The sequence below is a fragment of the Heterodontus francisci genome, chromosome 35, assembly GCF_036365525.1.
Source record: "Heterodontus francisci isolate sHetFra1 chromosome 35, sHetFra1.hap1, whole genome shotgun sequence".
Classification (NCBI taxonomy): Eukaryota; Metazoa; Chordata; class Chondrichthyes; order Heterodontiformes; family Heterodontidae; genus Heterodontus; species Heterodontus francisci.
In genome coordinates, this window is record NC_090405.1 from 37168778 (window position 1) to 37196106 (window position 27329).

The 27329-nt window shown below is 43.7% G+C and overlaps 1 protein-coding gene across 2 annotated transcripts in view; it reads right to left on the reverse strand.

Annotated features, from left to right (window-relative positions):
• LOC137350616 (sorting nexin-27-like) overlaps positions 1–27329 on the reverse strand; it is a 107570-nt gene that overhangs the window by 52723 nt on the left and 27518 nt on the right. For both annotated transcript variants that reach the window (XM_068015356.1, XM_068015357.1), the window contains exons 2-3: positions 6107–6338; positions 4710–4902 (exon numbers count right to left, since the gene is read on the reverse strand). In XM_068015356.1, coding sequence (XP_067871457.1) covers positions 4710–4902; positions 6107–6338 — 425 coding nt within the window. The remainder of the gene's footprint in view (positions 1–4709; positions 4903–6106; positions 6339–27329) is intronic.

Here is a 27329-nt window from a genome sequence, read left to right on the forward strand (position 1 = left end):
GAGAGTGACTTCCAACACCCACAACCATCTTCCTTTGTGGTAGGTATGACTCCAACCAGCAGAGTTTTCTCCGATTCCCAATGATTCCAATTTTGCTCAGGCTATTTGTGGCCAAACGCGGTCAAATGCTGCCTTGATGTCAAGGGCAATCACTCTCACCTCTGGAGTTCAGCTTTTTTATCCATCTTTGGACCAAAGCTGTAATGAAGTCAGGAGCAGAATAACCCTGGCAGAACCCAAGCTGAGCATCACTCAGCAGGTTATTGCTGAGCAAGTGCCACTTGGTAGAAGGTATCGTCGACAGTGCTATCACTTTGCTGATGATCAAGAGTAGACGGCAGTCTAGGGCAGTAACTGGCTGCGTTGGATTTGTCCTACTTTGTGTACAGGACATATCGGGGCAATTTTCCACATTGCCAGTGTTGTAGTTGCACTGGAACAGCTTGGCTAGGAGCGCAGCTAGTTCTGGAGCACAAGTTTTCAATACAATTGCTGGAATATTGTCAGGCCCATAGCCTTTGCAGTATCTGGTGCTTACAGCAGTTTCCTGATATCACCTGAAGGGAATCGAATTGGCTGAAAAATGGCATGTGTGATGCTGGGACCTCAGGAGGAGGCTGAGATGGCTCACCCACTTGGCACTTTTGGCTGAAGATGGATGCAGATGCTTCAGCCTCGTCTTTTGCACTGACGTGCTGGGCTCCCCCATCATTGAGAATGGGGATATTCGTGGAGCCTCCTCCTCCTGTTAGTTGTTTAATTGTCCATGCGCGACTGGATATGGCATGACTGTAGAGCTTAGATCTGATCCATTGGTTGTGGGATCACTTTATGATGCTGCTTACGCTGTTTGGCATGCAAGTAGTCCTCTGATGCAGCTTCACCAGGCTGTCACCTAATTTTTAGGAATGTCTGAGGCTGCTCCTGGCATGCCCTCCTACACATTCCATTGAACCAGGGTTGGTTCCCCGGCTTGATGGCAATGGTAGAGTACGGGATATGCCAGGCCATGAGGGTACAGATGCTGGTTGAATACAATTCTGCCACTGCTGATTGCCCACACCGCCTCATGGATGCTTAGTTTTGAGTTGCTAGATCTGTGCAAAATCTATCCCATTTAGCACTGTGGTAGAGCCATACAACACAATGGTGAGTATCCCCAATGTGAAGACGGGACGTCGTCTCCTCAAGGACTGTGAGGTGGTCACTCCACCAAAAACTGTCATGGACAGATGCCTCTGCAACTGGTAGATTGGTGAAGACGAGGTCAAGTAGGTTTTTCCGTCTAGTTGGTTCCCTCACCACCTGCCGCAGGCCCAATCAAGCAGCTATGTCCTTTAGGACTCGGCCAGCTCTGCCAGTAGTGGTGTTACCGAGCCACTCATGGTGATGAAGTCACGCACCCAGAGTGCCCTTGCTAACCTCAGTGCTTCTTCCAAGTGGTGTTCAACATGGAGAACGACTGATTCATCAGCCGAGGCGGGGGACGGTAGGTGGAAATCAGGTGGTTACCTTGCCCATGTTTGACCTGATGCCATGAGACTTCATGGGATCCGGAGTCAAGCCACGGACAGAACAGCAGGAAGGTAGAGGAGTACTGAAGGGTCGGAGTAGGGAATTGGGAAGGCAGAGTATTTGAGAGTGGAGAAGTGAAAGGAAGCATGAACCATCCGTAAATAGTCTTTACAGGAAAAAGATCTTTCAAAAGGGTATAATTAATCCCAAAAATATACACCACCTGTTAGAAAAGCTACACATACACAAGCTTGTCTGCTTTATTCAAATATTTTTCAATCAGCGCTACAGATGTTAAAACTCAAACAGCAGCACTTTGAGAGGCACACCACAGACTTAGCAAGTTACTTTATCAAATGAAGGCTCCGTCAAGGCAGATGTCTCTTCTTTCTTCTTTGGCCTCCTTGTCTTGCAAGACAATGGGTAAGCGCCTAGAGGTGGTCAGTGGTTTGTGAAGCAGCGCCTGGAGTGGTTATAAAGGCCAATTCTAGAGTGACAGACTCTTCCACCGGTGCTGCAGATAAAATTGGTTGTCGGGGCTGTTACACAGGTGGCTCGCTCCTTCCACTTCTGTCTTTTTTTCTGCCAACTGCGAAGTCTCTTCGACTCGCCACTCTTTAGCCCCGCCTTTATGGCTGTCCGCCAGCTCTGGCGGTCACTGGCAACTGACTCCCACGACTTGTGGTCAATGTCACAGGGCTTCATGTCGCGTTTGCAGACGTCTTTAAAGCGGAGATACGGACTGCCGGTGGGTCTGATACCAGTGACGAACTCGTTGTACAATGTGTCCTTGGGGATCCTGCCATCTTCCATGCGGCTCACATGGCCAAGCCATCTCAAGTGCCACTGGCTCAGTAGGGTGTATATGCTGGGGATGTTGGCCGCCTCAAGCACTTCTGCGTTGGAGATACGGACCTGCCACCTGATGCCAAGCATTTTCCGGAGGCACGAAGATGGAATGAGTTGAGACGTCGGTCCTGGCTGACATATGTTGTCCAGGCCTCGCTGCCGTAGAGCAAGGTACTGAGGACACAGGCTTGAAACAACTGGACTTCTGTGTTCCGTGTCAGTGCGCCATTTTCCCACACCCTCTTGGCCAGTCTGGACATAGCAGCGGACGCCTTTCCCATAAGCTTGTTGATTTCTGCATCAAGAGACAGGTTACTGGTGATAGTTGAGCCTAAGTAGGTGAACTCTTGAACTACTTCCAGAGCGTGGTCGCCGATATCGACCGATGGAGCATTTCTGACGTCCTGTCCATGATGTTAGTTTTCTTGAGGCTGATGGTTAGGCCAAATTCGTTGCAGGCAGCCGCAATCCTGTCGAAGAGTCTCTGCAGACACTCTTCAGTGTGGGATGTTAATGCAGCATCGTCAGCAAAGAGGAGTTCCCCGAGGAGGACTTTCCATACTTTGGTCTTCGCTCTAAGACAGGCAAGACTGAACAACCTGCCATCGATCTTGTGTGCAGGAAAATTCCTTCTTAAGACTTAAACGCATGTGAGAGCAGCAATGAGATGATGATCCCAAACAGTGTAGGTGCGAGAACACAGCCCTGTTTCAAGCCACTCAGGATGGGAAAGGGGTCTGATGAGGCACCACTATGCTGAATTGTGCCTTTCATATGGTCATGGAATGAGGTGATGATACTTAATAGCTTTGGTGGACATCCGATCTTTGCTAGTAGTCTGAAGAGACCACATCTGCTGACGAGGTCAAAGGCTTTGGTGAGATCTATGAAAGCAACGTAGAGGGGCATCTGTTGTTTGCAGCCTTTCTCCTGTAGCTGACGAAGGGAGAACAGCATGTCAATGGTGGATCTCTCTGCTCGAAAGCCGCACTGTACCTCAGGGTAGAAAAACTCAGCCAGCCTCTGGAGTCTGTTTAGAACGGACTCGAGCGAAGACTTTCCCCACTATGCTGAGCAGGGAGATTCCACGGTAGTTGTTGCAGTCACCGCGGTCACCCTTGTTCTTATAAAGGGTGGTGATATTGACATCACGCATGTCCTGTGGTACTGCTCCCTCATCCCAGCACAGACAAAGCAGTTCATGGAGTGCTGAGAGTATAGCAGGCTTGGCACTCTTGTCTAATGGCATGGATAAAGTAATAGCCCTTTGCTGGGTTATTAAAAACTGAAGCAGTGGGCAGGCTCCACTAATAAATATTTAAGAATTTAACTATCAGGTAAAAGTGTAATCATTGGTGTCAACGAGAAAGCCAAGGAGAGAGACTGTGAGGTCCAGCTGCTAGTCTAACACCCATTAGCACACAATCACTAAAATCATCAGCTTTCAAAATTATCAGCCCAAGTAGTCAAATTATCAACATTGCATGAACATTCTTAGCAGAGCAAGACTTGAATTACTAATTGGAGTGAAGTGTGTTGCATATCACTTACCTCACTGTAACATCTGTGAAAATAAAGGAAGACTGCATTTAAATCGTGCCTTTGATAACCTCAGGACATCCCAAAGTGTTTTACAGCAAAGTACTTTTTGAAGTGTAGTTATTATTGTAATGCAATTTGCACATAGCAAGGGCCCACAAACAATGACTGGATAATCTGTTTTTAGTGTTGTTGGTTAAGAGACAGGTATTAGCCAGGAGTCAGTGCAGCACTCCCTCAGTACTACAATCAAGTGTCAGCCTAGATTTTGTCCTCAAGTATCTGGAGTGGGGCTTCAGAACAGTTCCGATGAAGGGTCACTGACCCGAAACGTTAACTCTGCTTCTCTTTCCACAGATGCTGCCAAACCTGCTGAGTGATTCCAGCATTTCTTGTTTTTGTTTCAGATTTCGAGCATCCGCAGTTTTTTGCTTTTACTAACTATAACGGTGCTGGTTTGTTCCAGAATCTGGCAAGTGATAGCAGGCAGCACTGAGATGAATAAAGAAACAGATGACAGAGTTACTCCCGTAAGGAGTGAAGATTTTGCTTTTCATCACGCCTGTACTATAAGCAGAATGCTATTCCCTCTTCACCTGTGGTGCATCTCCTCCCACACAATTACCTGATTTACACATCTACCACCATTCCGCTTGCCTCGGCCATGTATGCACTCACCTTTTCCAATTACAACCCCTGCTGTACGGTCCTTGTGAGTTCTGCAGCTCCATGGCATGTATTACTACATTAAAGGTGCTATATAAATGCCAGGAGTAGCTGTAATAGGCATAGAGTGCCAAGCTCACCTTTCTCGAGATACTCTTCCAGGCCTCGCCGCCTGGCGTCCAACTGCTGCTCAGAGAGTGTAAACGGCCATTTCCTCGGGAGTTTCGGGAAATGGAAGTCGGAAAATTCCCTCTTCAGATTCTGGTGAAGGATAGTAAACTCGCGGAAGCGTCGAGAGCAGAGCTGGCGCCCAGCCATGTAAATGTTGAATACCTAAAACAAAAGCAGCAGAGCAAGTCAGAGATTACTGCAACAGTTCAAAAGTAGATTTTTTTTTTTTAAAGAATAGTCAACAATTTTTAAATATCAATATTTCTATTATTTTAATGTATATTTATTTTAAATATGGCTCAGAGAGTAGCACACTTGCCTCTAAGTCAGAAGGTCATGGGTTCAAATTCTACTCTAGTCACTTGATTACATAATCCAAGCTGACACTCCAGTGCAGTACTGGAGGAGTGCTGCACAGTTGGAGGTACAGTCTTAGAGACACTAAACCGAGGCCATGTCTGCCCTCTTGCAAAAGATCCCATGACGCAATTCAAGGTGGGGCAGGGAATCTCTCCTGTTTATTCCTCAAGCATCATGAAAAAAAAAATGGATTGTCTGGTAAAATATTTAATTGCTGTTTGTAGGACCTAGGACCTTGCAGTGTGCAAAATGACTGCCACATTTTCCTACATTACAACAGTGACTACACTTCAAAAGTACTTCATTGTATTGTGAAGCACCTCAGGCAATCATGAAAGTCACTACATGAAAGTACTTTTTTTTCCCCCCAGTCATAAGGAAACTCAATTAGTTCAGCAAGTTCTCCCAAACTCTTGTACGCTTAGCAAAAATCCCTTCCCACTTTTAAAAGGCTCCCGAAAACCCTGCTCTTTCCCGGTTATGCTTCTGCTGCCAATTTTTCTTCCATTCTGTGTAGTGACTAAGGTATCTCTCTGCACACGAGCAGGATAGAAATACAAGTCTATCGGGCAGTACGTGTTCAACAAACACCAGGCAGCTGGGTGCTGATGAATAATAACCCACAAAAGCTCACTCAGCACACGGTTGCTAAGACAACATTCTTGAAGCTGCAGGTTAACAACTAATGTCATGACTTCAACTTCCGTCATGAGTTGCAAAACTGAACATAATAAATCAAGTAAAAAAGACCAGAATAAAACGACTGTGAAAGCTGCTGGGTTGCCACACAATAGTGGAAGTTTCTTGTACACAAATTGGCAGTAAATGTTTCCTACTACATTGCAAAATTACACTGCAAAAATTATTGGCTGTACAAATATCCCATCAAGTATCAAATGCCCGGCTCGCATCCTGTGTTTAATGTACACGGAGACCAAATATGTAGATCTAGTGCTGGGCTTTTCAACAAGGAATGGCAAACCAGGTGTAACAATCAATTACTCACCACAAACTTCTCCCCATTCCTCTCAACATGTTTGTAGCCAGGGATCGAGATCGGCACTGCCCGTTTCTCACTGTAGTCATAGTAGATGTTCCCAGAGGAGTCATCACCAGGATCAAGCCGATCAGCTTCTTGCTGTGGAACCGACAGCACCGTCAGAATCAACTCCCGATCTCCTGCTCGAATCAGGTCCACAACCTGTTTATGCGTTGCTCCCTCGACATTAACGCCATTCCTGGAGAAACAACGAACAGCGTTATCAGAAATTTTTTTTTTTTTTAAAAAGCACTGAGGAATTGCAATACATTGTGGGCATGCAGGCAACTGTCAGAAGGTTGTGGATTCAAGGTTACAATCAGGTTTTCAGCATATACAACAGTGGAGTACAGAAGGAGTGCCGCATTATCATAGGCGATATCTTCTGTACGAGATGCTAAATCCAGGCCTACTTAGGTAGCTGCAAGAGATTCCACTGCACCATTCAACAAAGCGTTTGGGAATTCACCTGGTGTCGTAACCAACACACATCCCTCAAGTAACGCTATTAAAAACAGAACCATTTGTTGTTCATGGATTTTGGTTTTTTGAAACTTGCTGTTGCACTTACCTATAAAAACGACTACAACAAAAGTAATTAAGTGGCTGTGAAGTGTTTTGATATAGTGTGTAATGCGCTACATAAATGCAGGTCTTCTCTTTTCTTTCTGTAGGACTTAATTCATACAAGTTTGATATCAGTTGTCTGCCAGTCTTTATCAGTCTAGTAAACAGCAAATATTTTGAACCCAGTTGGCTGTTTTTTTAATTATAGAAAAATGCTTGTTGGCCTTCTTCCAATGAATCTTGTGTTTAAGTGATCTGGTACCACAAACAGGTTTACTCGACAATTAACATGAAAACAAATAGCAGCTCCAGTCTGCACAAATTGAACACCGCAATAAAACCCAGAACCAGATCAGTCGTCAAACTCTTCTGGATGTTGGATGATGTATTACAGATGCTCTTGGAAAACAACAAGACATTATCTGGCTGTTCAATATGTCATCTTGCTGTCTACGGGTTCTACTGATAGGTTTAATTGCGGGAAAATATCCAGTCTAGGGGGGTTATGCTAAGCACACAGCCCTCAATTGTGATGGGTTGAAACCCAGCTTTCAGAATTTACCAGCCCAATAGCATTCCATAAAAAGCAAGCTCATGCTCTAAAATTAACACCTTTTGTATCAAGACAGATGGCAGAAATTCTCCAGTCTGCGAAAAAAAAAGTGCTTCAGGAAATCTCCGCATGATCAGATATTTTAAATACCGTTCATCACTTTAGAAGAATGGTAACATGAGGCACGTGTAGCTGGGATGTGACATTCACCTTGCAGCGAACTGCAAAATTGTCCCAATTTTAAAGCACAAATTTGGGAAGTTCTGGATTCGTCTATTCACCAGAATCCCCTCTACAGTTACCAGATCTGCAAAATAGCTTAAACTACTGTGAAAGCTTGTGAAAGAAATCAGTGACCTCCACTTATTTTAGCATCGCCCTCATTACTGTTGAATGCACAAAAAAAAGGAAAAAGATAACACTGTGCTTCAGTTATTTTATTCTTAATTTCTTCTCCACTGCAGTCAGTCACCCACAGTACTCCCCTCAGCAGGGGACCAGGGCACCCAGGTCGTGACTGCTACCCAATTCGCAGCCAACAGGAAAGGCAAATGAAGGTGAACTATGCTACCCAATCCTTCCTTTGCCCTCTTAGAACAAAGAAAAAGCTTAAAAAATGAAAACTGCACACACTATTATTCCAGCTTTAGCTTTTCAGTTGAGGTGCAGACAGAACTGAAGGGTTCAAACATGTCCCAAGGCACACACTTGTCGGGCTGAGAATCGAGTGCATCACCTACCATGTAGGTAAACATATGAAGAGGAGAAACTAGGTTATTTCTTGCTCCTTCGAGCTTCATGTCTGCAGCCCCTTGTTGTGAAACTCTGGACAACTTCTCGCTGTGTTAAAGTGTTTGCAGTTATTAACTGTAGAAACCATACCAGTTCACTGCACCCATTTTGAAGAGGCTTGTAGGATTGGAGTCCAAGCCAGAAATACACATCGTGAATGGGTTCAGGTGTGATCCGGACAACAGACTGTGCAACACGTCACTTTCCCTTCATTATTAAATCAGAGCCTGCAGCATAAAATCTGTTTTTTAGCCTTTCCCAGAACACCACATGGCTTTCAGGTGGTGTGTGGAGTTATTTATACTGTGAGCCAAAAGGCAATGTAATTACGTGTGAAAGACTGGATGGACCAAAGGGTCATTTCCAGTCTGTCATTGCATGTCTGTAAATCAATGGGCCTTGGATTTAACAACACACATTGACCGACTTGTTACTTATAGAATATTACAGCACTGAAGCAGCCCATGTGGCCCAACCCATTTATACTGGCGTTTATGCTCCACACGAGTCTCCTCTCACTCTATTTCATCTCACTAACATATCCTTCTATTCCTTTCTTCATCATATTTATATAGCTTCCACTTAAAGGCATCAAATATTCACCTCAACCACTTCACGTGGTAAGGAGTTGTACATTGTAACCACTCAGTAACGAAGTTTGGCCTGAATTCCTTGGATTTATTGGTGACGATCATGTTCATGGCCTCTAATTCTGGACTCATCACAAGCTAATAGAACTGATGGGCAAGTCCAACGAGGTCTCCACTCCCTTGACTATAAACACTACAAATTAGGAGTCAAAGTTGGGGGTCTGAAACTGAACCTCCTATACTTCAGTGTTAGAGCCAATCCCAAGGGAGGCACCTCCCCCAAGTCAAAGAAATGCAAAGCGTACCTTAAAGTTCATACTTTAAACTTCCCAACAGCCCCAAGATCTGTAGCCAATATTTGCACAGCTCAGAGTTTACAGGAGATGAAGGGGCCTCATCCCACAGGAGATCTTACTGAAGAACTGACTGCTTATTTGTCAGTGTTTTAATTTATTTCAGTTTTCTTTTTAAAAATGCCTTAGTATGCCAAGCTCACACACTGCAGACACAGTCAGCTGCCAGTGAAGCACAGCACTCCCTTGACTCAAAAAAAAAATGTATACCTTACCCATTAGACTTCTAATCATGACAAGTAACAGAAATGCACTGGCCCCATTTTCCATTGCTGAGGTTTGATGGCCATTTTTGGGGTAGGTCCACGACATAGGTATGGTTACCAGATATCCCTCTACATAAATAGTTTCACAGCACTTACACCTTATGTTATCATGCATAGTTACGCCTCTTCTTGATGGAGAGGCAACTGCAACAACTTGTGGCCAAAGATGCCATTTAGGGAAGTGCTAAAACCCATCACTGGAAAAGCAGGCAGGACTGAAGGGAGTTTATGGTCAGAGCCATTTGCTGATCTTTCTAATTAGAAGTCACACAGCAACAACCATAACTTTAACAGAGTAAAACGTCTCAGGATGCTTCACAGGAACGTTCTCAGACAAAGACCGACACCAAGCCAAAGGAAGAGATATTAGCACAAGTGACCAAAAGCTTGATCAAAGAGGTAGATTTTAAGGAGTGTCTGAAAAGGAGGAAAGAGAGGTATAGGGGTTAAAGGAGGGAATTCTAGGGCTTAGGGCCTCAGTAGCTGATGGTGGAGTTGAGTAAGGGCATGGGAATGCACAAGAGGCCTGAATTGGAAGAAAGCAGAGATTGTGGAGGGCTCGAAGAGGTTGCAGAGATAGAGAGGTGAGGCAAGACCATAAAACTATCAAATGAACTCAAAGCAAAGACTCCTACAGAAAAGATGGTGACATTTTCTCAACAGAAGCTCTATTTGTGACTTGTGGCATGGGATTCTCTAAACAATTACATACTTTCAATGCAACAATCATCCTACAACCACATGCCAAGCTCTGAGGCTTTGCTGAGACTGCCCAAACTGAATTTTGTCTTGCACTCATCAGGACAATCGCAATAACAACCAATGCAAGGGAAAACAATAATTTATACTGCACGAGAAAAGTGCTGATTGGTTGGCAAGTGCTCTCGGATTCTGCATGGAGAATGCACCAGTTTACGGTGACTGACAGTTAACTCCCAAGCTTTGTTTAAAATTTAAACCAGGCAGCTTGACTCTGATTGGTTAATGCATTGCCCTGAGGAACAAGCGCAATGTTTATATCAAACAAAATGTCCCTTCCGCTGTTCGCAATGGGCAAGGTAGGGGACGTACCCAACCAGCCCGTGCTTGCGAAATTCACAACAGTGTCCAACATTAGATGTGATTCGTGATTGGACAACATTTGTTAAATAATCCACAGTGTGCTAAGAATTACGCTGACAACCAATTTAAGATAGTCAGTAGGGCTCGCTGTGTGGCACATTTGCGCATGGAAGCTGTATATATTAATACACAGGGCCCTGTTCTTTACAGACAGAAAGAATATGTACAAACATTATGCCTGTTTCAGCTGAACAAGTGACAGCCATTTGCTGGTTCATTCCTCAGGGCAATGCCTTGACCAGAGTCAAGCTGCCTGGTTTAAATTTCAAACAAAGCTTGGCAGTTAACTGTCAGTCACCGTAAACTGGTGCATTCGCTATGGCAACGCCTCTACCAATCAGAGTTCTCGTCAACCAATCAGCACTCTCTTCTCATGCAGTATAAATTGTTGTTTTCCTTTACATAGGTTATTCTTGCGATTGTCCTGATGAGTGCAAGACTAAAAGCTTCGACAATATGGCTCTATTTTCAGCAATTTCTCTAATACTTGCAGCAACGGGTCAGTTAGAATGTTAAGAATTGAGATTGACTAAATAGAAACATTTTCAGAGCAGCATCAAAAATGGGGGGGGGGGGGGGGTGGGAAGAAAAGTAATGAAAAAAAAAAGCCAGCCCCATTTCTGCCCCTCTTTCGGTCTCAGCACCATGACAGGTGACGTAGCAACATAACGCATGGAATGAGAACTGCTCTCAGGCTGTTATCAGCTGCTCAAACAGTCTGGTAGGATCTTTTATTTGGGCAGCGACCTGAAACTCACCCTGGTCTTTTCTTTCGGGTAATTATCTTGGCCTCGCCGATCTAAGCAAATACCTCCAAATTCAGGATCCCTGTGCATGGGGAAAGGACGGTGTGGCAAAAAACAGCGCCTTACGATTCAGGCACAGTGCATCGGTACCCTTAATCCAGCATGTCACCAGCACAAAGAAAATCTCACGTAAAGCCCATCAACTGTGCAATATACTATTAACACAATTCTCAGTCAGATAAGGTGCATTGCTCTGTTGTGATCGCCAATAACTTGGCCGATATTATTTCACTAGCTTCGGACGAATGCAGGAGCAAAACTGCTTTTTGTTAATGCTTCTCCAGTCCTCAGGACTCCCAAGAGTTTCACAGCCAATGATGTACGTCTGAAATGTAGTAACTCATTTGTAGGCCAAGCCCACAATTAATTTGTGCTCAGCAAGGTCAGAGAAACAATAATGATATAAAACCAGTTAATATGATTGTCCTGTTGTTCAGAGGGATAAATGAAGGCCAGGATACCTGGAGAGCTCCTTTACTCTTCTTCAAACAGCTCCATGGGATCTTTCACATCCACCTGAACAGGGAATAAATGGCCTCAGTTTAAAATCTCAACCAAAGGACAGCACATATGACCCTGAATAACTCAGTGCTGCAGAGATGTCAGCTTGGATTATATGCTCACGTTTGTTTGTTTTTTCCCTCCCCACCTACCAGACTCACTGTGGCCTCTGTAATGCACCTAGAATGGTTCTAGTTGCTATCTATAAGAATAATTCTGTCCACTTAGAGGGAATTTGTTTCTGTTGTTTGATAGCATTCTTGCCTCTGAATAACTAGGTTATGGGTTCAAGTCCCATGCCAGAAACCCAAGCACAAAAATCTAGGCTGGCACTCCTGTGCAGTACTGAAGGAGTGCCGCACCAGAGATGCCTTCTTTTGAACGGACGTTAATCCGAGGCCCCATCCGCCCTCTCAGGTGGATGCAACAAATCCCAAAGCACAATTCAAAGAGCAGCAGGGAAGTTATCTCTGATGGCGTCAATATTTATCCCTCAATCAAAATCACTAAAAAAAGAGATTATCTGGTCACCATTACATTGCTGTTTGTGGGAGCTTGCTGTGTGCAAATAGGCTGCTGCATTTCCTATATCACAAGACTGACTTCAAAAAAGTACTTGACTGGCTGAAAAGCACTTTGGGATGTCCTCAGGTTGTGAAAGGCTCTATAGAAATACAAGACTGTGCTCCTGTTCTTTAATTTTCATGCTCAAAGTGAGGAATGCCTGGATATTTTCCAGGTTCAAGAATCCAGTTTTCCAGAAGAATTTACTAAATGACTAAGAAACAGATCAGCCAAAACTTGTGAATGGCAGAACAGGCTGGACGGGCTGAATGGCCACCTCTGTTCCTATGTGTCAGTAATAAGCCTTTCTACATCAGATACAGTAGAGATTGGATGAATAATGGTCTGGACCACATTGCCTCAACAAGAAGCCTTAGCGATACAGATTAAATGCAATGCAAAGCTCACCCTTCACGGCCCTAATGTGCCCTCGCTCCGATCGCGAGAATATTTCTCACTAATATTTTCCATTATACCAGTGTAAATTTCAGTTTCCAGTGCAAGCCACTTGTGAGATGTGTGATCGGCAATTAGACTATGCTGTGTACCCAAACCTGTTACAAAGTGAGATGAGGCTTCACAAAATTCTCACACATATTCGTTGTTACAACCAGAGCCAGAGACTTATCCTGCACTGAATTCAAACCCGGATCCGAGCGGTGAAAGGACAGTGTCCTAATTTCATGTGAATTTCATTGTCCCGAACTGCAAGACGTTTCTTCACAAGCGCTCCATTGAGAAAGGGTTAAAAACATCATGAGTTCTTTCTGAACGCCAGGCTTTCAACGGATTGGCTGCTTCACTTCAGTCCTAGCAAACGCTGCACTTGCTTGCCAAGAGATATTCTGCTTGGGTCAGGAGTTCTTTATGCTGCTGAGAACAGATGCCCAATTTACCACACTTGTACTATCGCCCAGTTCAACAGCTCGGTGGGAGCCACAGCCAACTTCAACCCTGAACAGAAACCCAGAAGAATATTACTGAACCAACATTAACAAAAACCTCACGCAAATCAGGGCTGCATTCCATATAAAAGGATGTGTTGTATTTGGTGGGGATTAAACAACAGAGCAACACATAGTACGCTGAGCTGTGAAAACATGAATTCAGGGGATTGGAATATTTGCACTTCAACTGCGCATTTAATTAGGAAGCATCTACTTGCAACCCATCCACCAGCTTAAATATCAACTCCCTTCACCACTGGTGCACCGCAGCTGCACTAATACCATCCACAACACGCACTACAGCATGTTAAGGTTTCTTCGGCAGCGCCTCCCAAACCCATGACCTCTGCCACCTAGAAGGAAAAGGGCAGCAGGTGCATGGAACACCATCCCCTCCAAGTCGCTCAGCTTCCTGATGTGGGTATAGATCGCCTTGCCTAGAATGTCACTGGATCAAATTCCTGGAACTCCCGCCCTAACACTGGGGAAGCACCTTCACCACGTAGACTATAGCGGTTCAAGAAGTCCACCACGTCCTTAATGGCAACTAGGGACGGGTTAAAAAATAAAAACAAGAAATGCTGGAACCACTCAGCAGGTCTGGCAGCATCTGTGGAAAGAGAAGCCAGACCTGCTGAGTGGTTCCAGCACTTCTTGTTTATATTCCAGATTTCCAGCATCCGCAGCATTTTGCTTTATTTACGGGTTAAAAAATGTCGGCCTTGCCAATACCAAACAATGAGTTTAAAAAGACTCCCACCTCCATGGAGATAAGCGAGTGCTTTTCCTCCCATTCATGCAATGGGGATAAGCTCATGGAAAACACCCTTCTTCCAGCCAGTTTGGTCTCTGCATAATTAGTCATGCAGTATGTGCGTGACGTGCTGAAACAATGACTCGCAATGGTAAAGTTTTCTCCTGCTACCATGTTACTGAGAGATCAGATTAAAGCATAGTTTAGGGTTTGAAGCTAATCAAAAAAATGTAAACCTTCTGGTGGCTGAAATTTGCCAAAAGCATCTGCATGGGGATTGTAAGACAAAAAATATAGAACAAGGGTCTCCGGACAGTCAACCACTCGCAGCCCCACTAATCCAGCCCTTGAAGTCCAAGTGATACTCTCCTATATTTGTTTTTTTCTTATTTGTCCTATTTGAACTTGTGGGCCTGAGAGGTTTGTAAAGGACTGCTCTTCATTTTGTTCCCTCATCGGCAGATAAATCCTAAACCAAGATCAGTTAGTGTCAGCAACTTGAGGTTCTGAAAGATTAATGGGCTGAGGGCTTTAAACTTTATCTAAGGCCCCCTAAAGTTAATTAGCACAAAGCTTGGACACCTCAATCTAGAGAAATACTTGTGGGGTTAATGATCTGACACTTAGGAAATTAATCACCAAATAGCCCTCTCCCCATCTCTCTGCAGAAAGAGCTTGTATTCAAAGATGTCCGTCTTGGTTATCTATGCAACTACAGCAACAGTAGCATTGTAACTGGGGATGCTCTTTGTGCCTAGATGAGATAATAATGGTTAGCAGGGTAGCTAGAGAGAGGGCAGTATAATAGTTGCCTGGGCAGCAGTCATTCTGTACATGTATGGGACACTGAAGCGCTTTCAAAGCGCACACCGTTTTGTTTGTTCAAGTGTTTTGTGTACCTCCAAGATTCTTGCCAATAGGGGAGGGGTAAAAATTCTTCAAGAGTACAAGAGGGACACTGTTAAGACACAAAGTACTTCAGCAAAGCATTTAATGAATGGCTGAATTTGCTGACAATGCAAACACTAGGTGGTGCAGTATGAGCACTTGCGCAAATGCAGCCTCTTCCACTGAAACGTCACTATCAGAATTAAAGATGGCACTGCTCAATTTATCACAAGAAATGCTTATGGCTAGTTTGTTCCAGCAAACTCGCCTTACATTAAGTTGGATGGAAGCCCAGTAATACACTAGTATGTAGTATAGGATACTAACTGTAATCCTCAGATCCATTTAATATTCCAGCAATCCTATTAAATACAAAAGGTATTTTATGACTGAATTTCCATGTCCTGATACTTTTGGCAGATAGTGAATTGCCACCCTGATCGATAGAGAAGAAAATCGGGCAAATCCAGACGTTGCTGCTCCCCCCACACCCCTGGCTGATGGTTCCCCACTCTCCACCCCCTCCCCCACCACCACTTCCCGCAGCTGTAGGCCGTGCCACTTCCCTCCTCTCAGCCACTCGCTCCCACATTTGATCGTTCTCCGTCCGTCGCCTGAAGAAGCAAGGGCCACGAGGGGAGACGGGGCTACATAGGAGCGAGCGGCCGAGGAGAGGGAAGCGGCGCGGCATGGAGCTGGGGGTAGGGAAGCAGGAAGCGAGCGTCGAGAAAGCGGGGTGGTGAGGACCAATTGGCCAGGGTAGTGGGGGGAGCAGAGAGGTCTGGAAATATCACTTAGTTGCAGGACAGGGAACTGGTGAAGCATACTCACGAGAGCTGTGGTCACTCACTCATGAGTCAGAAGGATGTGGGTTCAAGTTCTGCTTCTGGATAGCCCAAAGCGCTTTACAGTCAATGAACTATTTTTTTCAAATATAGTTACCGTTGTAATGTAGGAAATGCAACAGCCAATTTGCCCACAAACAGCAATGCCATAATGACCAGATAATGTTTTATTGATGTTGGTTGAGGGGTAAAAATATCCAGGATACTGGGGAAAACTTCTCTGTTCTTCGAATTACTGCCCAAGGGTATTTACATCCACACAAGGGGCAAATAGGGCCTCAGTTTAACTACTTATCCGAAAGACTGCACCACTTGCGCTGCAGCAATACCTCAGTTCTGAACTGGAGGGTCAACCTAGATTTTTGTGCTCAAGTATCTGCAAAAGGCTTTGAATCTACCACCTTCTGACTCAGAGGGAACAGTGCAACCACTGAGCCAAGGCACTCCACAGGAGCATAATCAGGTTATGCTGAGCCAAAGGAGGAGATATTAAGTTGAGTGACAGAAAGGTCGGTCCAAAAGGTTGGCTTTAAAAAGGTTCTTAAAAGGAGAGGCTTTAGGATGGGAATTCCAAAGCGTTGAGACTAGGTGGTTGATGGCATGTCCACCAATGGTTGGGTTAAATCCAGCTCCTTACTCTTAGTGGAAGACTGGTACCACTAGTTTATCACAGATATGAATCAGCCATAGTATTTTGCAAGGCTAACACTGGCAGCAAGCTTGTGGACACCAGTTTCCCCAAAATCCAACTGTACAAAAGCAGCTTAAAGTTGGCAATTGGATCTAATTAGCATACATTGTGAAGGATATCCCTCTGGATGAGGTATCATGGTGTACCCTGCAAATTTCACCAACAGTAGTGGCAGGGCAGAGTTACCGATGGGCATTGTTTAGACGCGAGACCTTAAGGGAAGTAAATTACCTGCAATACAACAGTGACTACACTTCAAAAAGTACTTCATTGGCTTTAAACGCTTAGAAACGGCTGATGGCGGTGAAAGGTGCTATATAAATGCAAGTCTTTCTTTCTTCACCTGCCAAGGTTATTTTATGGCAGGCGTTTTGTTGAGCATTTTTAATGGGACCAAAAGATTGTGCATCGGAAAATGGCCAAGATCATGTCAATGTTTATAAACAACATTCCACTTCCCCAATAATCTGACAGCAACTGATGTCCGTTATGTTCTGAAAGCTGTTCCTTTTTTATACACTGTTCGTAACACAGGAGCAAACCTAAGGATTGACGATACTCTACTCATAGAAACATACTTTCAGCCCTTAATGTAGACTCAAAATGGGTTTCCAAACTTTCGTTAAATGGCTGGATATTACACACAAACCAGGAGTGACAAACTCTCTTATTCACAGCTCACCAAAAAGCTAAAATACAAAGGCTTAGCACAGATTTACAGTCACCTTCTCACACAGTTAAGGCAGAAACTGGCAGGGCAACACAGGCCACAGAGAGGAGAGAAAGAAAAGAGGAGAAAAAAAAGAGACAAAAAAGAAACACTAGTCACAGAATCAGAGCCACTTATGGCACTGAAGGTGGCCATTCGGCCCATTAATATCATGCTATCCCTTCAGTCCCACTCCCGGCTTCATTTTACCGCCTCAGTATTTCCACAATCCACACTGTATGCAGGGCATATCTGCCCAGAAAGTCCTACATCTCATTACTTATCCAGGATTCCAGAAAGGACTCGGGAACTCTTCAGCTTGTAAGTTTGAAGTGGTAAACACTCACTCCTGGCAAATCTCCCATCTCTTGGAATAACTATTTGAGATTGCTCAGATTTGCATTTATATAGCACCTTGCACAATCTCAATGTCCCAAAATGCTTTACAGCCAATGAAGTACTTTTGAAGTTTAGTCACAGTTGTAATGCAAGAAACACAGCAGCCAATTTACGCACAGCAAACTCCACAAATAAAATAATGACCAAATAATCTGTTTTAGTGATATTAGTTGAGAAATATTGGCCAGGGCACCAGAGAGAACTTCCCCTGCTGTTCTTTGAAATAGTACCATGGCATTTTTTACAACCACCTGAAAGGGCAGATGGGAACCTTAGCCAACGTCTCATCCAAAAGACAACATTTCAGACGGTGCAACACTACCTCAGTACAGCATACTGAATTAACGATGAGACTGCTGCTGTATCGGAAGCACTGTTCAAAGCAAAGCAACGTGCCTGTTAATATTTTGTTACGTAAATCTGGCCTTCTGTCATGAGCACAGGACTGGTCCACAAATTCATTAGGACCACTGTACTGGAAAAGGAAAAATGAAAAGCTGAAGTAAGTCTAAAATTCTTTGTTATTGATGCTGTAGACTTGGCAAGCAGCCAACCTGGTCCTAAAAGCAATTCCCACTGCATCTCTCAGAACAAGGGATTAAAAATGACATTACAGACCTAACTTCCAACAGCTATAAAAATACTTCTTCAAAATAATTACATACAGCTCAACTCCTTTACAATTCTTTGTTTACATCAAGTTATAAAGGAATATCTGGGACTCTAAAGGGTTCAAGCAGATAATGCCCACAGGGATAACTGACCCAGTTCAATCAGTGACTACAACAGAACTAGCGCTAATCCCGCAAAACCATCAGAAGTTAGAACGAGTAGGGTAACAATACGGCAGGGACATCCAACCTTTTAGAGGCAAGGGTCAGATACACGTCAAAACATGCAAGTGGACAGTACACGATCATCAGTCATCCTCAGAAAGGATGTACACACTAAAATTAGATGCACAAAAAAAAAGCAAGAACCTCTCCATTGCAATCAATCATTCTGCTCCTCCCTTTTAAGCCTTTCAAGTTCCCAGGCCTGGGAAATTGGTAAAGGCTGCTACCTGATCAAAATCCATCAAGAGAAAACTGCTTTTTCCAGACCTGGGAAGTTTAAAAAAGAGCTCCAAGGACCAAGTCAAAGGGGCTCTTGGACCACCTGCCATATAGATCAGCCCTGATGGGGTAAAATACTGTTATGCCAACAACACTGCATGTCCGCTTTCTGAACTGACCCATCCAGTGAGGTAGGTATCCAGCGTAAAGACTAGACATTACTCCAAAGGAAGAAAAACTAGCGGATAATCAACTCGGGTTTGTTACCCCACATGCTGTGGCTGACTTAAGAATGGAATTGAGAAAAACAGACTGCCACCTTTTGCCATTGTGGATGCCATAGAAACTGGATTTGTAGTATAGTGCAGTCGATGAACTGAGTGTACAAGTAGAATTAGACGCTTACTGACGTGGAAAAAAAACATTAATTTTTGTGTTTTGCTACTTTAGGAAATATCCAGTTCAAATCTAATTCAGTTAGTTAATCGACTATTATTGACAATTCATTTGAGATATTTTAAGGAAAGCAGCTTAATACATTTTGCCTTCATGATGACATCTCCAATCAAATATTCTGACGACAAAATTCAGCAACGAGGAGCATCAGACCTCACGATTTACAACATAGGCACGTCTATAACCATTGCTGTGCATTATCTATATTTAAAGGGAAGAATGTTTCATTTATATAAATCCTGTATCATCCTCAGGATGTCTCAAAGCTCTCATCCAATGAACTACTTTTGAGGTACAATCAACGTTACTGGGCAAATGCCAATTTTCACACTTTAGGGTCTCACTGATAGCAATGGCAGGGGCTGAGGGAGAAGTGTTGGCCTGGACACAGGAAGACTCAACAGTGTACAAATAGTGCTGTGGGATCTTTTCTGTTCATCTGAACAAAGACATTCCAACATTGCAGCACTCCCTCAGTAATAGCTTTCCGACAATGCAGCACTGCACTGAAGATGCCAGCTAGTTGTTCCTGCAGCACGTTTAAAGTCCTTAAATCCCATGATAGAGACTTCATGTAATCTAAATCGACATTTCAGTTACAAACCACTTTGGGACAAGCCAAGGTTGTGAAAAGTGCTATATAAATGCAAAACCTTCTTTCTTTTACCGCAGAACAACATCACCCTAAATCTTGAAGTGGGAAACAAACTTTCCTTGATATTGCACCTTTCACAATCTCAGGACATCCAAATCACTTTACAGCCAATAAATTACTTTTTGAAGTGCTGTCACTGGTGTTGTGTGGGAAATGTGGCAGCTAATTTGCGTGCAGCAAACTCCCACAAACAGTAATGGGGTAATGATCAGGTTGAGGGATAAATATTCACCAGAACATTGGGGAAGAACGCTCCTGCTTTAACATTACGATAAAGTATTAAAAACTGCATTTCTACATGCACACTCATCACACTTCAAAAATAGAAAAGAGTGCAACAATGTGTGCTTCTCTGCTATAGTCACATATGCAGGCTATTCTGATTCACTGATCCCTCATCAACCACAAGCTCCAGATTCAATTTCCTACATTTCCCGACCAGACATTTAAACCGTGAATCACCTGAGCGTCCGCGCACTTAACAATGAGACTCTGTGGCCTCTGTCGGACAGAACTACAAACTCAAAACTATGCCATATCAGATGGTATAAGTAATCCTAGTCTTATAAAACACGTAAAATCTGAAATAAAACAAGAAAATGCTGGAAATACTCAGCAGGTCTGGCAGCATCTGTGGAGACACAGTCAACGTTTCAGGACTGTGACCTTTCAACCATAGTATTTGAGTTTCGGACACAAAAATCTGACTAAACTACACCAGAAGTCACAAATCTCAGTGCAGCCAAAACACCTGTACGTACGTATTCCGTGCAGCTCGACCACAAACTTGTAAACCTGCATTCAGTACAGCTCACACAAAACGGCTAAGCAAAAATACATCAGCCATTTCTAGAAATTAATTCAAATTTCAAAAAAATAATTTACAAACCAATTAATTTGACTCTAAGATTTTATACACATTGGGCCAGATTTTGTTGTGAGTGGTACTTGTCTGTAAACTTTCTATGAGTTTTTGTAGGGCAAGTTGCTGTCAGCACCCTCTACAGGGTATCTGGGACCTGTGTGAACAGGACAAACAACTGCATCTCCTTAAACAGATTGAAGAATTGTTAATGAGCAGTACAGTCTGAACTAAGAAGTGCAAGTTACAATCTGAACTCAATGTCATATGAGGTGCAGACAGGGGGGAAAAAGATAGATTGTATTCAGACTTGAAACAAACAAAAGTAAAAAACTGCTTTCTGATTTGCACATAACTGAGCGCCATTAGTCTTATCCTTATTTCCACAGAAAAATCCATCACAATAATTCAAAAGAACTGCAAACACTAATTGTCTCTTTTAACTATAATCTCCCTTCCTCATGCATTAGCAGATAATGCTGTGCAATGTGCTGCTACACAATATTAATTCTTCTGTTTTATTACCTCTACTGATGTTAAACATTTTCACTCATCCTGGTACATTATAGCAACCTCAATTAAAAATTACTGTCACAATAAATTATTTTAAATGAGATTTAAGCATATCTCAAAATTACTTTTGCACTTATTCCATGCTGGCTGTCCCCAATTAACCATTGTACTCCTAAATACTTATTAAATTGGATGTTGAAATTATGGTTTAAGTGTCTGCCTACAGCTGACATTAGTCGAACTAATTGTAGTTAACAGCTAACCTTCCCTCCCTTCCTCAGCAAGCATTTTGCATTGAGCTCTCCAGTTCTACGACCCAAGGTTGATTAAAAAATAAAGGCCACAGCCTCTGTTGACTCCCCTCCAATTTCTTTCAACAGCCTCTGGCGCTGTCAAGACCATTTCCCTTCCTACAGCTATCTCTAACAATTGTTTTCCATCTTCCTCTAGTAAATTAATACTCATCTCCAGCAATTGTAAAAGTTAAAACACAAAATATTTATTACATCTTATTTCCCTAAGCCATTCTATCCCAATTCTTTCCAAGTACCCGTTAGTCGTCTTATTCTAATCTCCCTTTCACCTCCCCAATACGCACTTTATTCCTCATGATTTTCTGTTGTTAATCCCAGGGTTATCACCTGCCTTCCTTATATTAGCTAAGTTTTCATTTATTTGAAGAGTTTCATGCTTTAATGCAATCCTTTTTTGCTTCATTATATGTCTATTCTGTACTTCATGCATTTCATATTAAGGCTGCCCCTGACTTATCTGTCAACTTGCTTTGATACTTTTTCTGCCCAGTTAATTCAAGTTATATTCCTCTTAGTTCAATGAACTTGGCCTTTATCTGGTCACGCTCTCTTCCACCACCCTTCTTTATTTTCACAACTAACTTAATTATGCTGTAGGTCACTGTTTCTGTTTTGCTCTACAGCCATTTGCCTCACTTCAATTTCCTGAAGCTGGATAAAAGAAAACTTCTTACCTTGTTGGACTATAAACACACTGAGCTAGGAAGCAATCTTCGATGCATTCAAAAATGGATTGTCCACTTCCACCACATATATTACCTTTCCCCCATTCTAACTTGGGATCATTAAAAATCACCCGGTATTATTGCCTCTCGGAACAGTCTAAAAATTTCCCCTTTATCTCATCGTCACTGTTCAGTGGGTAGTAATGCAGACCAAGAATTGTACCATTTACCTTTCCATTCCTTAACTCCATCTACATAGATGTATTAACGCAATCCCCAAGAACATCCTTATGCTCCAGGACAGTGATAGAATCCGTTATTAATACTGCCCACCTCCTTTCTTTTCTCCCTATAACTCAGATTATAAATTGGAATATTAAGTTTTGAGTCCTGTCCAAACCCAAGCCTCCTCTCCATTCTAGTATTGTCTTAGTTATGTTTCCTTCTCCAACAGTACTCAATACTTTGGGTTGGTTTGTACAAAACATTTAGATAGAAATAACTTACATTTATATAGTGCTTTCCATGACATCAGTATGCCACAAAGCAATTTATTTTTGAAGTGTTGTCACTGTTAAAATGTAGGAAACAAAGCATCGAACTTGTGCACACCTTCGTCCCACAAACAACAATGAGATAAATGATCAAATAACCTTTTTTAGTGATGTTGATAGTATGATAAATATTGTCCAGGATACAGAAAACCCCAACTCGTCTTGGAAATACTGTCACAGCATCTTTAACATCTCATCGAAAAGACAGTACCTTTGATAGTGCAGCACTCCCTCAGTACGACAATGGAGTATCAGCCTGGTTCACAGGCTCAGGTCTCTGGAATGGGACTTGAACTTTTGACTTTCCGACTCAGGCGAGACTGTGAACACTGAGTCAAGGCAGCATCGTGCGATTTTAAATGCCGTAAATATTTGGTAGGTAATATTAAGTATGGGTGTATTCACCACATTAAAAAATACTTCTACCCAAGACCTCAAAATATTAGAGTTCACAATTCTTTGAATCTAGAAAATTCGTCGAAAAGTGGACATGCAGCTCTGCAAACACGTTAAGCTCCCGGTGCAAAAAACTCACTATTTATAGTTACAAAACTTTATACGGATATGCTCTCTTGCTATCACATCTCTTTTAAACAGTATAATGTGCAGCAAAATGTTAAGCAGACCACAAACCAAAGTTACAAATTTAGTATGAAACCAAATCACTTATTTCAGTTTTGCGTCACATCCAGTCAAGTGTTGAAATAATTTTGCAATACATCATTTTTACAGTTCAGATTTTCAAAAACAACAAAGCCAATTAATTTATAGATGGGAGGGTAGTGGGTCAGCAGTTCCACAGGACAGGAATATACGGCGAGTGAGTGACTACCAATGATGTAGCTGAGGGCTGGGAGTATTTCAGTATTAAAGAGAAGTAATGCAAGGCTGCAGCAGATCACTGGGACAAAGCCGTGGAGTCCAGTACCAACCTGTTCAGTCAAATAGCCTCAACTAATGCAGGGGACCCAGACTGTGACCCCTCAGTCCAGGCAATACAGCCCTTAGGCTAATCATATCTAAAGACATTTGTATATTTTATTCAGAGGTTCGTTCTGAGAGATTTGTAAGCCTGGAGATATGGGAGGGAGCTGTTCTTCACACTGTTGCTTCATTGGTAGATGAATCTAAAATCAGAAAGAATGAACAAATTTGCATTTATATCACGCTTTTCACGACCTGATATTCCAAAGCACTTCACAACCAATTAAGTGTTTTTGTTGCATAGTCAACTGTTGTAATGCAGGAAACAGGCCAGCCATGAAATTTGCACATAGCAAATTCCCATAAAGAGCAATGAGATAATTACCAGATAATCTGTTTTAGGAATGGTTGAGGGACAAATATTGACCAGGACAACTCCCCTGCTCTTCGTTGAATAGAGCTGTGGGACGGTTTGCATCCACCTATAATTTCCGACAGGACCTTCGCTTAACATCTCAACTTAAAGACGGCAGCGTGCTACAGTGCAGCACTCCCTCTGTACCACACTGGAGTGCCAGCCTAGATTTTTGTGCTCGAGTCTTTGAAGTGAGACTTGAACCCACAACCTTCTGAGCCACAATTGATCATGATCAGACAAGTTTCTGATACTGAGACACAAGGAAATTAATGGATCAGGGATACAATATTCAAGATCCTGAAGTCCTACTATAGATTGCCCAAGGTAAAAGCATGTGTTTCCCTGTATTGAATCACAGAGTCAGAGATACAGCACTGAAACAGGCCCTTCGGCCCACCGAGTCTGCGCTGACCATCAACCACCCATTTATATTAATTCTACATTAATCCCATATTCCCTACAACAGGGGAGGCGGTGGCGTAGTGGTATCATCGCTGGACGGGTAACCCAGAGACCCAGGGTATTGATCTGGAGACATGGGTTCAAATCCCACCACAGCAGAAGGTGGAAGTTGAATTTAATTAATAAATCTGGAATTAAAAGCTAGTCTAATGATGGCCATGAAACCATTGTCGATTGTTGTAAAACCCCATCTGGTTCACTAATGTCCTTTAGGGAAGGAAATCTGCTGTCCTTACCTGGTCTGGCCTACATGTGACTCCAGACCCACAGCAATGTGGTTAACTCTTGCATGCCCTCTGAAATGGCCTAGCAAGCCACTCAGTTGTACCTAAGCTCTACAAAGTCAATACAAAATGAAACCAGAGACCATCCGGCATCGACCTAGGCACCGGAAACGACAATGGCAAACCCAGCCTGGTGGACCCTGCAAAGTCCTCCTTACGAACATCTGGGGGCTTGTGCCAAAGTTAGGAGAGCTGTCCCACAGACTAGTCAAGCAACAGCCTGACAGTCATACTCATGGAATCATACCTTACAGACAAGGTCCCAGACGCTGTAATCACTATCCCTGGGTATGTCCTGTCCCACTGGCAGGACAGACCCAGCAGAGGTGGCAGGATGGTGGTCTACAGTTGGGAGTGAGTTGCCCTGGGAGTCGCCAACATTGACTCTGGACCCCATGAAGTCTCATGGCATCAGATCAAACATGGGCAAGGTAACTTCCTACTGATTACCACTTACTGCCCTCCTCAGCTGATGAGTCAGTACTCCATGTTGAACACCATGGAGGAAGCACGGAGGGTGGCAAGGGCACAAAATGTACTCTGGGTTGGGGACTTCAATGTCCATCACCAAGAGTGGCTCAGTAGCACCACTACTGACCGAGCACTCAAGGAAATAGCTGCTAGACTGGGTCTGTGGCAGGTGGGGGGAACCAACACAAGGGCAAAACATACTTGACCTTGACCTCACCAATCTGCCTGCCACAGATGCTTCTGTCCATGACTGCATTGGTAGGAGTGACCACCGCACAGTCCTTGTGGAGACGAAGTCCTGCCTTCACATTGAGGATACCGTCCATCGTGTTGTGCAGCGCAGTGATTAGCACTGCAGCCTCACAGCTCCAGCGACCCGAGTTCAATTCTGGGTACTGCCTGTGTGGAGTTTGCAAGTTCTCCCTGTGTCTGTGTGGGTTTCCTCCGGGTGCTCCGGTTTCCTCCCACAGCCAAAAGACTTGCAGGTTGATAGGTAAATTGGCCATTATAAATTGCCCCTAGTATAGGTAGGTGGTAGGGAAATATAGGGACAGGTGGGGATGTGTTAGGAATATGGAATTCGTGCAGGATTCATATAAAATGGGTGGTTGATGGTCCGCACAGACTCGGTGGGCCGAAGGGCCTGTTTCAGTGCTGTATCGCTAAACTAAACTGAAGTAAATTATCACCGTGCTAAATGGGATAGATTTCGAACAGATCTAGCAATGCAAAACTGAGCATTCATGAGACGCTGTGGGCCATCAGCAGCAGCAGAATTGTACTCAACCACAATCTGTATCCTCATGGCTTATCATATCCCCCACTCTACCATTATCATCAAGCTAGGAGACCAACCCTGGTTCAATGAAGAGTGCAGAGGGCATGCCAGGAGCAGCACCAGGCATACTTCAAAATGAGGTGTCAACCTGGTGAATCTACAACCCAGGATTACTTGCATGCCAAACTGCATAAGCAGCAAGCAATAGACAGAGCTAAGCGATCCCATAAGCAACAGATCAGATCTAAGCTCTGCAGTCCTGCCACATCCAGTCGTGAATGGTGGTGGACAATTAAACAACTAACTGGAGGAGGTGGCTCCACAAATATCCCCATCCTCAATGATGGGGAAGCCCAGAACATCAGTGCGAAAGATAAGGCTGAAGCATTTGCAACAATCTTCAGCCAGAAGTGCCGAATTGATGATCCATCTCTGCTCCTTCCTGAAGTCCCCAGCATTACAGATGCCAGACTTCAGCCAATTCGATTCACTCCGCGTGATATCAAGAAACAACTGAAGGCACTGGATACTGCAAAGGCTATGGGTCTTAACTTAAAGCAGCCAGAAGCACTGCACAAAGAACAGCCAGGCGCTGCCCAAACGACTACTGGCAACACCTATGCAGTCATATTCAGCTGGCCTCAGACACCGGAAACATCAGAGGAATGTATGATGGCATGAAGAGAGCTCTTGGGCCAACCGTCAAGAAGATCGCCCCCCTCAAATCTAAATCAGGGGACATAATCACTGACCAACGCAAACAAATAGACTGCTGGATTGAGCACTACCTAGAACTGTACTCCAGGGAGAATGCTGTCACTGAGACTGCCCTCAATGCAGCCCAGCCTCTACCAGTCATAGATGAGCTGGACATACAGCCAACCAAATCGGAACACAGTGAGACCATTGATTCTCTAGCCAGCTGAAAAGCCCCTGGGAAGGACAGCATTACCCCTGAAATAATCAAGAGTGCCAAGCCTGCTATACTCTCAGCACTACATGAACTGCTATGCCTGTACTGGGACGAGGGAGCAGTACCCCAGGACATGCGCGATGCCAATATCATCACCCTCTATAAAAACAAAGGTGACCGCGGTGACTGCAACAACTACCGTGGAATCTCCCTGCTCAGCATAGTGGGGAAAGTCTTTGCTCGAGTCGCTCTGAACAGGCTCCAGAAGCTGGCCGAGCGAGTCTACCCTGAGGCAGTGTGGCTTTTGTGCAGAGAGATCGACCGTTGACATGCTGTTCACCCTTCATCAGATACAGGAGAAATGCTGTGAACAACAGATGCCCCTCTACATTGTTTTCATTGATCTCACCAAAGCCTTTGACCTCGTCAGCAGATGTGGTCTCTTCAGACTACTAGAAAAGATCGGATGTCCACCAAAGCTACTAAGTATCATCACCTCATTCCATGACAATATGAAAG